Genomic DNA, 15,821 nt, shown 5'->3' with positions numbered 1-15,821 from the left:
ACGGCAATTTTACTGCGTGAAACTCATTTGAATTGCTATTTTTGGAGTTTTTGAAGAAAAAAGTATATTGTAACAATTTAATGTATGTAAAATAAAATTTTGATTAAGAAATATATTCACGAAAAGTCTAAAAAATTTTTTTAGTAGAAAACTATATATAGTTCAAACACCACCTAAGTTACGACCTTTTGCTAATGAAAATGAGTCAATTAGTTTTACTACTTGACTTTCAACAATTTCTATTGAACATTTGATTCATTCATGACTCCTTTGACTCATCCATTATTACAAATGAGCCATTTCATTTAACCGAAGTCTAACTTTAGTCTAACAACTGTGGAGCAGATTTCACAAATTCTTGGAAACATATTCTTGGAGAATTGAGGTCAAGACAGAGAATTATTTAAGTCCATTTTGTATTGTCTTAATTTCACTTTTCCGTCATTTGACCAAAATTTATAGTGGCACGTATACAATTATCAAGAATTGATGATGAAATTAGCAACTTAACTTCATGGGATAATTTTAGAAACCTCCCTTGAGGTTTTAATTAATTTCACTTAGTAAAACTGAAATTTGAAAAATATCACTTGCCTCCCTTACTTTTGACTTTTGTAACATTATCGACCCATTTCAAAATATATTATTAAAAAAACTCATTTTTGGATAGAGAAGATGTTGTCATTCCAAAAGTACCTTTTGTTGTCATTTTTTTTTCAAAATTAAAAATATGTTAAGAAAAGCTTGAAATCAATAGACAAATTATGTGAATGTGCAATTTTAGTGGGACATAATATAACACCAGGGTTTAAGGTATAAATAATTTATTTTTAAGAGAGTATTCAAGGTGTTTTCAAGCCAAAAAATATTATTAATTTACTACAAAGCATTTGCAATCAACTTAGGAAGTTTTTCAAATTGTTAGAATTTATGAAAACTAGAAAAAAAAGCACGTTTAATATTATTTTTAGAAACTCATTTAAGATGCTTTTAAAGACCAAAAAGAAATTATTCTTTTGCTGAAAAGTGTTTGTGAATTTCTAAAGTTTATGTTTATTGTACCGACTGATGACATGAAAACTATTAAAAGGTCCTTCAATACTGTTAACATCCTATAATTTTCAACTACAAAACCAAATCGGCCAAGTTTTTAAAAGTTTAAGAGATTAACGAGATTTTTTATGAAAATAAAAAAGGTACACAAGAAAAGTGGAATATTAGAATGAAAATATATTCTCTATCCAAAAAGGAGTTTTTTTTTTAACAATATATTTAAAAATGGATTTACATTGTTACAAAAAGTTGAAAATATGGGAGATAAGTAATTTTTTCTCAGTTTAAGAATGCTAATTAAAATTATCAAAAATATTGGGAGAGGTTTCTGAAATTATCCATAACGTCATTGAAGAATGAAGCCGAGCTCATGGGACTGCTTACCTTCCGCCGACACACCCAGCTGGTTTTTCAGCCAAAATTAAATACTCTACGCGCTAGCGCATAGCCATCAAATAGAGATGACCCCTTAACAACTCATGATGGTGAGATGCAGCTTCATCATCACCGTTGACCACAAAATATGGGTCCTACTAACTTTAATCCCAACCACCAATTTCACAGAATTTTTTTTTGTTTTGACCAAAATATTTTAGCTACCTAATCCAGTACAATTTCTCAATGATTAGATTTTGTGATGTACGAAGGATCGTAGTAGGGTGTATTAATGGGGGTAGGGATCTAATTAGGGGTGCATATAATTTTGATTACCATGTGCTTGCATGCATTATGCTCCCCGGCTAGCACTGCGCCCATGCACCTGCCCATTGAGTGGCCTTGATGCAACTACAAATTTAAAAGAAATATGTGTTTTGATATATTTAATTGGGAATAGTAGTAGTTTTTTAAGATTATTTTGTATAAAAGTAATCAATCCAATTCAATTTTAAAAAACGGAGTTGCTAATTATCTCTTCACATTTCACACTTCACTGGGGAAAAAAAAAACGAAAGAGCGAGCGGTTTTCTCGTGACCTCAAAACGTTACTTCGGTTTGGATGATTATTTTTGAAGTGTTTTTGAAAATTTTTATTGTACCTTTGCTGGTATTTTTTTATATGATATAAAAGTTATTAAAAAAAGTATTGCAATTTTTTCAAACCCACAGAAATATTTCACCCCTTGCCAGAGATAGTGTGGTACCATGCAGACATTTATTCCCAAAACCCATAAAGGGGATTTAAGGCACACCACCCCTACCAAAAATGGTGGTCCTTTCTTTGTCATGAAATAATGACGACAATGGTGTCTGTGAGTAAATTAAAGAGAGGACGATTAAATAAAGCTTTTCATTTTGTGATTGTAAAATTTGAAGTGAAAATGAACATACATGAGGAAGTAATTCTTGATGTTATACCATCTACATCACCTGAAAATAATCTTGAATGAATATTCTACCCAATGTTCATTGAGTTTCTAAAGCTTAGGAAGATTTTCTTTGGTGCGAGTGAGCTGCTAAAGGGACCATAGAATTGCCCTACTTTAGGAAGCCAGAGGATTGATAGCAAGCAAAATAGTTCCCAAGTCCCAATCTTGTTGTCCTAAGCAAAGGTACTAAGTCATGATAAAAGAAATCATAATACTAAGGAGACGTCAAAGGAGGGGCAAAGAAGCATCCTGAAACAAAAGAAGACATGATAAAATTGCCAACACATAAATTAAAGGGAACGCCATTCTTTTATTTTTTTGTCGAAACGATAGATGTCCTATAACCTAATCTAGCCTAGTCTAAGGGGAAGGGGTTCGATGTGAGTACAGACTCCATCGATGAAGGTCAATTAAGACCGTCACAAATTGTGACAAATTTGTGGGAGGCAGTGATTGAACCCCTGACCTCCAGCATCACCTTTAATGGTGATGACCACTAGACCAAATGGCCAGTGGCGGGAACGCCATTCAAGTCCCCTCAATTACAATAATATTACATAGGATGGAAGGTGCTCTTGGAGGGGTACTTACAAAGTTACAACATTGACCCCTTTAACATGGCTGATATTCCCTAGGTGTTTTCATGTGTCACATGACAAAACTTGCAATTGAAAATTGAGGATCAAATGATAATAATAATGATTAAAGAAAAGTGTTGGGTTTCTTTTTTTTTTTTTTTTTAAAAACTTCAATTTATAAGCCTACCTTTGTAAGAGATACTAAAATATGCTACTCAGATAAGTGTCAAAAGTGCAGTGCAGTGGTATGACATGATATTACAAGTAACTAATTTTTTCAGAACAAAAAAGTTTTCATGTATTGAAACTTCAAAGCCATCAAGGACTATTAAGTATTTCTTATGGAACTACACAAGTTCATGAGTGCAAAATGTTAAAGAAAATTACACGAAATTTGCTACATCAGTTCATGAGTACAAAACGTTACTTTATTCACACCACTGTCTATTCTTTCCTCTCTCTCTCTTTTTTCTTTTCTTTTTTTTTTTTTAAAAAAATTAGGTATCAAAAGAAAATCTGCAATAACCCTCAAATCTCAATATACTAATCACGTTAGATTTAGACATGTCAAAAAAAGGACAAGAATGCATGTCAATTCTCCTCACACTGGCGTAAACTTTAATTGACAAAAAATTGTTCATGCTGCTATTAGTAGTAAAATTGTCATTTGACAATGGCAGATGTTAAATTGCCACTGCAAATTGTCTGTTTTTGTTTGATAGAGCCGACTGCATGGGGGAGGGAGGTCCGGGGATTCTCATTTGCCTCTAAATTCCAAGCTCCAAAAGGCCGATAAATTACTGTATTTTTGTCTCAGTAATAGGCTGTAATTCTCATTCTGAATTCTTTATTCTCATGCTCACATGAAGATTCTACACAACAAATATAAACATCTACATGGGTTTGTACTAGTGTCCCTGTTAGCTTCAAGACCACAATTGCAACTGAGATTTTGAGTACTTTATGCGAAGCCAAAATTGTAGAAAAGTACTACTATAAAAGATGGGTTACATGGACTGCTGCCTAGCTGGTCATGTAATTAATGTTGAGCTATATATAAGCACTGCATGGGAGTATCAAGTAAGTACCATATATGTTGGATGAACATGTAATTGATATAGTTTAATCTTTAATCACATGATAAATTAATATTTTGGGAATCAAGTTTATTGGTTTACTTTTGGCATTGATTCCACCATTGATTTTAATCTTTGTCTTGTCACCCAAAAAAAAATCAATATTCACTTTCTTTCCACTTGTCTATCACACTTGCTAATGAGGTAAAATGGGAAATCACCTTTTGGTTTACCCTACCTCTATGGACCACTTTTCTTCATTTTGAATGTTCTTGATTCTGATTATGATGCTAGCTAGAGTTAGTAACCCCCCAATAATGGAGTATCATTAGGTGGGGGTTAACCATATTATTAAGAAAACGATATTGCTTAATCATGGTTTCGTTAACTGTCCTATTAAAATCATGACTTCTTAACACCTTGACATTGAGAAAGTAACCAGAAGATTATTAACGTAACATGTATGCATGAAACAGAAAATCTTTATAAACGTAACTTTTGACAAAATGGATGGTACACAGTATATAGTGTATCATGAAAGATCATTTGCACACAGGACTCATCATTAGATAAACCAAGTATGAAACTGTAACTAATTAATTTCTCAAGTTTGGTTTATTTCACAGGTCTTTATAATTTTTTTTTTCTCATCTGCAGTTCTTTCTTCTTTTTTTTTTTTAACCTTTTAAAGATCATCTGCAGTTCTGTAATGAGCTTCACTACGCTTTCTATGCATCAAGGCAAACATTGCAACATTATTACTAGTCTATTATGGCCATCGACCACATTTTTGGTGGGATACATTTCCATCCACAAATTCTAATGGGAATTTAACTGGAAGAAGTGTGTAAATTCTACAGGATTAATATGAAAATCAGTTATCCATTGCCTTCTCTTTCTCCTAATCTGTATAGGGTTTTTGCCCTAAATCTGATCAGCACATCTACCAAGATAACATATTTTTCAGTTTATAGCCCTTAATTCTTTCAATAAAGGATCATGTTATTTAATCTATTGTAATTATTGAGGAATACAATATTGTTGTGGCTTAAGTTTAAAATTCCTTCAATTTCTTTTTTTTTTTTTGCTGGTTTTCTCCAGTGTCTTGTCATATATTTGGTCTGTAATTATACCATGAGGTATAGTGCAGTTCTTCCTGCTGAAAAGGTTTCAAGAAATTGAAATTACCAGTCATGAGAAAATGTCAAATTGTTGCCACAAAATAGATTTTCAGACTCCCTCTTTTAGAAGATTTTTAAAGATAGTCCACCCTCCTGAGGACCTAATCTTTTGCTTTATTTATGAATAATTTTTTGGGTCCGAACATGTTCTATTTATTTCATGGCACAAAATCTTGTTTGATAGTAAAAAAAAAACAGAGTGGTCCTTTACCTGCCAGCTTAGGTTATTGAATAAAGTTAAAGCCGCATGATCGACTTTCTTGGAATTTTCTTGTTTCTTCTCTTCGTTTTTGCTTGAAGATGGCCACATGCATTTATCTCAAAGTACAAGAGTACATGTGACTGTGAATGTTTAGTTTATTGGCTTCATTCTTAAAATAGCACTGTTCAAGATCACCATTATTGCTTACTATAACAATTCTGGAAATTTATATGTATGTTTTGAAAAAAAGTTGTTTTTGTGGGGTGGGGTGGAGGGGGGGGGGTAAAAAGTTTTAGTGGCAAAATAACTTTTCTATATTAAAAAATTTGATTAAATAATACTTCAAACAAAAAAGTAACAGAAAAGCATTAAAAAATTATCAAACACTTTTTGACGAGTTTTTATCATAAAAATGAATAGACATGCAATTTCACCAAGGCTTAAATTGATCTCAATATCAATTGTAACCTGGCTAACACCATGTAGGACCAGCAATGAGCATAAAAAGTCACAAAATATGATTATTCGGGAAAAACTTTCAACCACAAGAAAAAAAGAAAGAGTTTGAGAGTCGAACTGCAAATTTTAAAATTACTAACATGACCGTTTAGAGTTTAATGTTTCTATGCCTCCTTATATTTGTTCTCTTGGTTATAAATTATAATCATTGGACTTATGGATTTCTAATCAGAGCCAAGATACCATTCATAATTAGGGGTGGCCTAGTGGACCATTTCATACCATAATTTGTTGCTGTAAGTTCAAGAATTAGGTGTTTTTCAAATCTCTTGAAGGCTCTGAAATTGATATGCTCACCTATTAGGTCCACGCAGCCCCCCACCTTCAAAATAATGAAGAAAATAAAGTGAAATTTCATTATAACCTATGATTTTCTACCTGAAAAGTCTTCACCTTGAAGCTGTATTTTAATGTGATAAAGGGTTTTTTTCTTTCACATTTCCCTTTAGCTTTTCCTTGTAATTGCCCAAATGTTGAATCTATGTATTAATGACACTTCTTTTGTTTTTTCTTCCTCATGCATGGACAAATAAATTAAGATGGATTAAAAGGCGAATAAATTCTTAGCCAAACAACCACAGGGGTTTGTTTGGATATCATCTTATTTTTAAAATTTTTTTGCTTATATCATGAATATATTTTTCAAACATAATTTTTCTATTTTCAACTACCATTTATCTCACATATCACATTATAAAAAGTATTACAGTATTATTTCAAATAATTTTTTAAATAATTTTCTATCCAAACACGATATATGCCTAACTAAGCCAAAAACCTGACAATCCAAAGCCCAATATTTAAATGGTTTAAGTCCAAAAGTTAAAGATCTGGATAGGCTTCTGGGCAACACAAACACCAAAGCTAGCTTACAAGCAAGCCCACTTCTAACTTGGCTTTGTCCAACAAGGCTGGTAACTTTGTCATCATGGCGTTAATGGGCTTGCAAATTGTCGATCAATCTCCTTCACTTTGACATGGTATTTTGTAAGTGGCAATTTCACAAACATATTATTTTGTGTTGTTCTGTGATGGAGACTCTAAACTTTAGAAAGGAGAAAGAGCAAGACCTGGGAGTTAAATAAGGAATTTCAAAGTTGCCTAGTAGTTAATGTTGCAGTTACTAACTTTACTATTATTTGAAATAATTACTGTAATAATTCTATGATGTGATATATATGAAATAAAAAAAGGTAGCTGAAAAGATAAAACAAGTTGATTGAAAAATATGTCTGACATATATGACATAAAAAAGTGATTAAAAAACATGTTTATGATGCAAGCAAATAATTATGGAAAATGTTATTTATATTCCCTTTTTCGTTATTTGCACTTCCACCATTTGTTCTATCATATAGTTTTTAAATGATAGTGGATGCGTGAATAATAAAATGAGAGTACAAATAACATTTCTCATAATTATTTGCAAATAATGCCTATCCAACACAAATTGGCAAAATGGGCGGGATGCATTTTGGAGAATGATAAATGGGCTCATGCGCAAACAGAACACAGCTTAAGGGATCCACCCAATTCCCTTAACGCTCCCCGTTAAGACATCTAAGGCTTCAAAAGAGGTTAATAAAGGGCCCGCCCAAAACTTAATAGAATTTTTTTTTTTTAACTTAATACAACTTATGGGAACTTTACCAAGGGAAATCCAAAAGGGCAAAAAAAAAAAAAAAAAAAAAAAGGCAACAATCTGTACAACCTCAAAACCTTTCTCGTATAATTTAATCACACTCCTTCTATCATTTTAATCGTATAATTTTCATTTATCAGATTATATGATAAAACAAATAGTGAAAGTGCAAATTACAAAAAATAAAATACAAATAACATTTTCCATGATTTAATTGCAAACAACTTAAACATCACCTTTTTTATTTTTGCATTGGTTTTCCATTCTAACTTCCGGCCTTTATGTAAGCATTAACCCGACGACTTTTCTTTTTTTTTTTTTTTTAACTCTAGCAAAACTCAAATTCGATGCTTTTGACTTTCAATCAATGTTCTTATCAAGTCAAGTAAGATGGTTGACCTAGTATTTTCACATGAAGTTCTTTTGACACGGTCATGGCCAACTTGAACAAAAATTAATGTATAGTATCAACTAGTACTTGTTTAAACCCAAGAAGCAAAAGTCAACTACAGAAGCAGGAAAAAATAAAGCTTAATGGGAAAGTTCTTCAATCCCATGATTCAAGGGACGCCAGCTGATGAACATTCCTAGAATCCTTCTCACTAGTTGACAAACATGTTGGTACATGTCTTTCTTTAGTAGTATTTCTCAAGGCACAATTTATAGTTTTATTGAATGAAATCTTGATCAAAAGTCTTATCTAAAAAAATTCTTCAAGTCGACCAAGTAAACACCAACCACTTTCCTTGCCACACAAATGTTTCTTCTCGTTTATCAGCTCTTTCTGGGGCCAATTTCTTCTCTCTGTCATTCATTGCAAATCTTGTTTACTAGATAAACATCATGTTGTTTTTGTGATATTAGTACAGAAAAGGAAGAGGGATACTGTTGGAGGAAGAGTTGGATGGAGAAGGCAGGGGACATGGGAATTGGAAGAGGAGGGAGGAGGGTGGTGGTGATAGGAGGTGGAGTAGCTGGCTCCCTCATTGCTAAGTCTCTTCAGTTCACTGCAGATCTCACCCTCATTGATCAGTAAGCTCTCATTCTGATTTTTTTCCTCTGCTGATCATTACCGGAATTTGGACACTTCAATTGGCTCTCGTATGATGAGTTTCTTTAGTAGTCATTATTGATATCTACTTTTGTCTGTTTTGCCTTTATTCTTCATCTTGCACAGTTAATATTTGGTGGCTTGAGATAAATTCTGCTTCGCTTACTTGTTCAGGATAAAATAGTTGCAATATAACTTGCTCTTCTGTGATATTATAAACAGGAAAGAGTACTTTGAGATCCCATGGGCAAGCTTAAGAGGAATGGTGGAGCCTTCATTTGCAGAGAGATCAGTGATCAACCATAAAGATTACCTGACTAATGGCCGTCTTGTAGTATCCAAAGCCATCAATATTACCAATTCTGATGTCTTAACTGCAGAGGGTCGCCTTGTTGCTTACGATTACCTGGTCATTGCTACTGGCCATGATGATCCCCTTCCCAAGATTAGAAATGAGAGACTTACCGAGTATCAAGCAGGTATTACTGCATTGGTATAGCTCCTATCTATACTATCTGCAGAGAAGTAAATCATACTATCTATAGCTACAGACCAGCAAATTATACTATCTATTGCTGAAATTTACAAGTGAACAACAGACACGCAGATTAAACTTCTATAGAAATGGTATAGCTACAGACAAGCAAATTATACTGTCCATAGAAATGGTATAGGTACAGACAAGCAAATTGTACTATCTATTGATGACATTTGTGTGTGAACTAGGAGTGAACGTGCTATGTTTCATTTTACCTTGACAAAAAGTTTTGCAGGGCAAACGCATGCTTGGAGTTGTAAGGATTTTCTGATCTGTTGTTTTCTGGATTTATAATGACTCAAGCACAAAATTAGATTCCACAACTAAATTAGATGTTGGCCTAATTTTTCACTAGGATATTATTTTTGCTTAATCATAGTCATCCAGTCACTGGTGATAAAAGCTAGATCCTGCTCCATGGCAGCAGAGAGATATCAGAAATCTGTGATGGTTGTAGAGCAAACATGATGTTTTTGGTCCAATAACTACAGCTAAATTTAAATTAAAATTTCCTTGAAAATCTTACATCCGACAGAGTATCACATCCTTGATGTCATGTTTTAAATTGCATTTTCTCTTGGTGGCAGAAAATGAAAAGATTAAAGCTGCTCGTTCCATTTTGGTTGTCGGAGGTGGTCCTACTGGAGTTGAACTTGCTGCAGAAATTGCTGTTGATTTTCCAGAAAAGAAGGTTGTTTTGGTGCATGATGGACCTAGGTTGCTAGAGTTTATTGGACCCAAAGCTTCTGACAAGACTTTAGGCTGGTTGAAAAACAAAAACGTAGAAGTGAAATTGCAGCAATTTGTTGAGTTGGTTAGAAGTTCAGATGGAAGCAACGCTTACATAACTTCATCTCGTGAAACAATTAAAGCAGATTGCCATTTTCTGTGCACTGGAAAACCAGTGGGTTCAGCGTGGCTAAAAGAAACCATCTTGAAGGATGGCATGGATAGTTTTGGGAGATTGAAAGTTGATGAGAACTTGAGAATCAAGGGTCACAAGAATATCTTTGCAATTGGAGATATCACAGATATTAAGGTGAGTCCTAAGTAGCACATAAACTTTTCTTTCTTCCTTCTTCTCTTTGCATTTTCATGGTTGATCAAGGAACTATGGCTATTTCTTTTCACTTAATTGGGCATTTAAGTTGGACCTCGAATTAGACAAATGCAAATATGATAGGGATGTTCTGGTGCATTTATAGTCACTATGTCAATTTCAAAATTCAGTAACAGGTTTCATCTGCAACTCTCATGAATAAATCATAAGTGTAGAACTACGTGTTTTGTTCCAGTTGGTGTAAGTATCTTGTGCTGTTTGAACCAGATTATGCATTTCTGCCTTCCTAGTAAAAAGATGGGCCTGAATTCCTAATCAAATTGGGTAGTTCTGAAAATGCAGAGCAGCCTCTGAGATTTAACTTGGTATCTGTGGTTAAAGGAATAGGAGGAATTCGGACTGCGCTTTATGCAATTTCATGGCATTGAACTTCCTCTGATATTCAGAATTTTCTGTCTGGGATTCTCTGTAACAACTGACACTAAGAGTGGATGAAGAAAAATGAAAGAGGAACTTGGGTAACTGCTAATTATCCAAGCAATAAATAGGAGGATAGAAACACAGGATGGGAGGATTGTTAGCAATATTAACTTCTGTCATGCCATGATCAAAGGCTCTCTTTCATCAATGTCATACTTTATATACTATTTCTTTAGTGCTGACCGCTGATAGTAGATTCAAAGTTTAAAACAGCTTTGATATATCATCAGAAATCAATTCCAGTACTAACATAAGATGAACTTGTAAACCAGGAAATTAAACAAGGGTATTTAGCTCAAAAGCATGCTTTGATTGCTGCAAAAAACATAAAGATATTGATGGATGGACAAAAGGAAAGCAAGATGGCCGTTTACAAGCCTCGTTCAATCAAGGTTATTGTTTCACTTGGAAGGCATGATGCAGTGGCTCAATTTCCTTTCACAACACTGATTGGTCTTGTTCCTGGTTTGATCAAATCCAAGGATCTATTTGTTGGGAAAACAAGGAAGGCGATGGACCTTAACCCTCATATTGTTCACTACTAGTTTTGGGGTTGATTGCCTTGTTTATACATATTCTTTCCACAAATCATCTGATTTGCAAGTTGTTCTTGCCCTGTATGATCTGCACCAAAATTCATTTGTTCATCCAAACGTGCATAACTCCAACTCCTGAGTTATGATCATTGATTCATTTCTTTAGAGATATCAGTTTTCACATATTCTTAGCTATATTACATTATTATTATGATTGTGAAAGTCATAATCTGCCGACATGTTGGTGTATGTAAAAATAGCTTAAATGGTATTGAACCATCAATCCAAAAGCCTAATGAGGCAAATGCTTTTGTACTAATCAACTCAATTCCACTTTTAATGGATTCTATGAGAAAAATATTAGGTATACCATGTAACAATATCACCTGGTGCATTATTTCCAATCACAATCTACCAATTCTTTTGGTTGGTCATTCTTTTTATTTATACCCACTAAACAAAGAATGATCAACTGTCATTATTTGATGATTAATTGGTCCTAATACATACCACAAGCTATACATGATTTACCCAGTAGTTTCCCAAGTCTGCCATTTGGATCAACACCATCTGCATGATGAGGTGGTACATTGATTACTTACATGACTTTGATTACAAATCTTTATTCTACATTTTCTTGAACCTAAATCGGCAATCGATGTAGATCGGGGAGCCAAGAGCTATTGGACTTCAAAAGATTGCTCCGAGGCATAATGGTATTATGTATGGTTGTTTCATTCAACAGTAATTAACAAATTTCGTCTACTAAAAGTGCTACACTTAGATAGCATAAGGTACTAAATTTTGACAGTTAATTTGCAAATCAAAAGTAGATCAGGGAGATGAATTGCAAAAAATCCTTTTTTTTTCTATGAGTTTTTTCTGGTTTATATGTTAATTTTGGAATTTTTGGATCTTTTCATCAGATTTCAACATTAGCTTTGAACTTGAATCGGTTGGATAATAAATCTAAAGAAATAGACATGTATAGATATTTATGGAACAGTTCGTGCAATTGGTGATGGTTTGTGATTTACAGTGTAATCTTTCTTATTTTGTAACTCTGTTAAATCTAATGATTTTTCATATGAGCTAAAACTGTGTCATGTTTATGTATTATCTGCCATTAATGCAACGATCTTTGTCAAGTAAATTGTATTGGCTGGTTTGTAACTAGTTTATTAATAATATTAACTTCTATTTTATCAAAAAGAATCCAAAATCAAACAAAGAAAATAACATGGGTAGAAATAATTTTTGAAGAAAAGAAATTTTTTTTTCCAATGACATCATTTTTTGATCACTGATGAGTGATGACTGCACGCTGTCGACCATCTTCTTGACCACTATCACATTGCAAATCTCAGCTGTACTAACCTCAAAATTTCTTTTTAGTGTCTCTGTGCATGTAACTGCAAATAGGCATCATGATATAAATCGAATCTCCTCAAGTAGATAGCTAACTCTATCTATAGTCTAAAGCTAGCTAGCTGCTCTGCATCTCTGTGTATTATATCCTGCTGTCAAGAATCAGCATCATCAAGATTCAAGAAGCAGGTTCATCAGAAGGGCATGGTCGTCATTCCACACCATAAAAGGTATAGTCCCAGAATAAAGGTGACCACCCAAAGTATCACCGTACTGATTCAAAGAATATAGTGAGATTTTAGTACTTTATAGTAACGGTAACTGCTAGTTCTATAAAGACTTTTATTCGTACAATCTGCACCGGTTGGGCTGCAACTCAGCCATGGTGCAGAAGACATTTGTAGAGTGACAGAGGAGAAAGATGTAAAGGGGAAAACAAAAAGAGGCCACATGTGTCATCACTGAGATTTTGCATGGATTTGGAGCAGAATTCCTATCTATTTTGAGTCTTTAACTCTAGATGAATTAGAATTAAAATGTTTGTTTTATAGAAAGTAGGAACTAGACAGATTTCTAAGAAATGCAGGCAATTTCAATTACATTTTTGCATGGATACAGTTTGTATAATTCCAGACAACGTACACAATATCGTTTATGTTTCACATCAATTTTTTCTTTTTTTTTTTTGAGCTATTCGCCATATCTTGGAGTTAGCTTTGTTCCTCTTATTTCACGTATGGATTAGTCTTTTTTTCTTTCTTTTTTTTTTGAATCCGGAATTTACTATTTTTTGACAAGTAAATAATAAGCCAGCAATTATACCTAAACTATTTTAGCACAAAATTCTTGACGATTATTTGGGACCTCAATCAAGAAAATTATTAAATGTAAAAACCCTCATCACGTATTCTTCGAAGCGGTTTAAAATTATATCATTTTCTATAAAAAGTACAAACTAGGTTATTTTCTAAATTAAAATTTGCATGGAAAATTGAATAGTTTATGCATGGTGTATGTATGCGTGTGCGTGTGCGTGTGCATATATATATCGTTTTTGTTTTCTGAGCTATGTGCAATATCTATATTTGGACTTATTTTTTTCCTTTCTTGATGCGCATTTGGTCGGACTTACTTTTCTATGAACAAGTAATAAGCATGTAATGTAAGTATACACAAACTATTTAAGAACAAATTTATTCATATTATTCATCCTAAAACAAACAAGCATTTACATTTATGCACTTGTTACAATAACTATCCCTCCCTATACATTCTAATTTCGATACTATATGGCTTGAAAAAAGAGAGGGGACAGAGACATAAAATATGAGGTTAAATTTATGAAAATTAATTTGTGTATAGAAACGGAAAAAAAAAAGAAGAAGAGAAAAGCATACTCTCTCTCTCTTTTAAAGCGTTTGACAGTTACCTATACTATGACATTGATAAAGTATTTTCAATCAGTAGAATAAAACGTCATAATAATAATTATTATTATATAATGTTTGGTTTGTAAAAACTAGTAATAAAGATACTTTTTGCCAAACTCTTAACTAACAACAACACCTAATACCCTTTTTTTTTTTTTTTGAGCAACAACATATAATACATTATATTGCATATATGGTACTGAACCCATTTAAATAGACGTAAATCAGGTAAATTTGCAAGAACTCGATTGATGAATGTACAATTTGTGGATTTGTAGTTGTGGAACGTACTTGTCTAGTAGACTAATTTGCCAGAACTCTATAGATGCATGTACTACTAATTGTGGACTTGTAGTTGTGGAAAATACTAGTCTAGTAGACTAGTTTGCCAAGGGGGCTGCTAACAACTGCTAAAGGCTTTGCTAACAAGGACAGTAAATTAACTTTCTGATGTGCGAGTGACATCGTCGAAGGCTGCGCCGTCCCCAAGGAAAACTGGTTTGATGAGCTGGCCGTTGACAAGGGTCACCTGCACAAGTTGTCATCAGTAATAAAGATGATGAGATGAGTATCGTATCTCAGTTACTACTAGTCTACTACTACTTTGCAGATGGATTGTCGTAGTTTTAGTGTGTTAAATTGTTGTGTAATCTCTCTCCAAAATTGGCTGCTCGTGCAATCATTTGATAGCCTTCCAAGACTTCTATAAATTGGCCATTTTTGGCTTCATAAGCTTCACACTCACCTTTCCCTCTACCTTCTTTCTGAGAGATTGCATTTGCATGCACTAGTAAAAGTATTGTACCAAAATGGCCTTCCTTTCTATTGTTTCCAAGTCTGCTGTCATGCTCTTCATCACTGCCTTGTGCTTCCTCTTTGTCATGCAGCTCCAAGCTTCTGGTACTTGAGTCTTCGTGTTTGTAGATGTGAGATTAATTGATAAAGTTTGGTACTTGAGTTTGGTTATTGATTATTAACATGTATTTTAGCCTTGGCAGATTGCAAGATGGGCAGTGGATGCTTCTACGTCAAAGCAACTCTGCATGAAGTGCATTCCAGAAAGGTGATTTTTCATATGCAGCAAAATGCATCAATAACTAAGTGAAAAATCAGAAAATCTCCCTATAAGAAAAAAAAAAAAGGAAAAAAAATGTTTAAAGGGTACTCTTTTTTTTTTTTAAACATTTCTTTGGTTTATTTTGATGCACTGAAATGTCAAGTAATTTTGGTTTTACACTTGTATAGTTGCTTGAAGGGATGAAGGGCAATGAAATGGTTTTCAAGAGTGGCATGGCTGGATCGGCAAGTGGTGGCAAAGGGATGAAGGTTGGTGCTGGTTGGGAGTTGAGGGAGGCTCCGATGGGTCCAGACCCCTTGCACCACCACGGTGGCGGCCCCAAGAACGCCAAGACACCATAGTGCTTTTGTGGATCCCTACCCTTTTGAGACAGAGTTGTCTTAAGTTTTGGCTACTCCGATCCTGCTATAAATCTAGAAAATGTGCGATAAAGTTTTTTGGCTTGCTTAGTATGATGTCAACATGTAAGATACTTATTATCGTTTCCTAATGGTAATGTAATGCTATCGTAGCATGATCTTTTGCTCTATATACAGTGCATTTTGTTACATGTTAATCGAAAGCAGAAGGCGCATTATATTCCCTTGAACTAAGTCATTAGACATCGACTACATTTTAAGGACATTCAGCTATATCAACAAAAAGTTTGGACGACTTAACTT

General features: G+C 33.7%; 2 protein-coding genes across 3 annotated transcripts; both read left to right on the top strand.

Moving 5' to 3' along the window:
* The first annotated feature begins 8,123 nt into the window (after positions 1-8,123).
* LOC113779413 (apoptosis-inducing factor 2-like) lies at positions 8,124-11,466 on the top strand. 2 transcript variants are annotated; one of them, XM_027324989.1, is made up of 5 exons: positions 8,124-8,235; positions 8,488-8,650; positions 8,892-9,148; positions 9,795-10,246; positions 11,020-11,466. In XM_027324989.1, exons 2-5 carry the CDS (start codon positions 8,523-8,525, stop codon positions 11,290-11,292), a joined length of 1,110 nt encoding a protein of 369 aa, XP_027180790.1. In that variant the 5' UTR covers positions 8,124-8,235; positions 8,488-8,522; the 3' UTR covers positions 11,293-11,466. The 2 variants fall into 2 exon arrangements, with proteins under 2 accessions (XP_027180790.1, XP_027180797.1); XM_027324996.1 differs by having other exon boundaries at positions 8,124-8,239.
* Positions 11,467-14,890: 3,424 nt separating this feature from the next.
* Positions 14,891-15,500, top strand: LOC113772799 (protein CLAVATA 3). The gene is made up of 3 exons (XM_027317281.1): positions 14,891-14,981; positions 15,080-15,144; positions 15,327-15,500. The coding sequence occupies exons 1-3, from the start codon at positions 14,891-14,893 to the stop codon at positions 15,498-15,500; spliced, it is 330 nt and encodes a 109-aa protein (XP_027173082.1).
* Positions 15,501-15,821: the final 321 nt, after the last annotated feature.

This window comes from Coffea eugenioides, chromosome 1, assembly GCF_003713205.1.
Source record: "Coffea eugenioides isolate CCC68of chromosome 1, Ceug_1.0, whole genome shotgun sequence".
NCBI lineage: Eukaryota > Viridiplantae > Streptophyta > Magnoliopsida > Gentianales > Rubiaceae > Coffea > Coffea eugenioides.
Note: the sequence above shows the minus strand (reverse complement) of the source record. Positions and strands in the feature narration are given on the sequence as shown.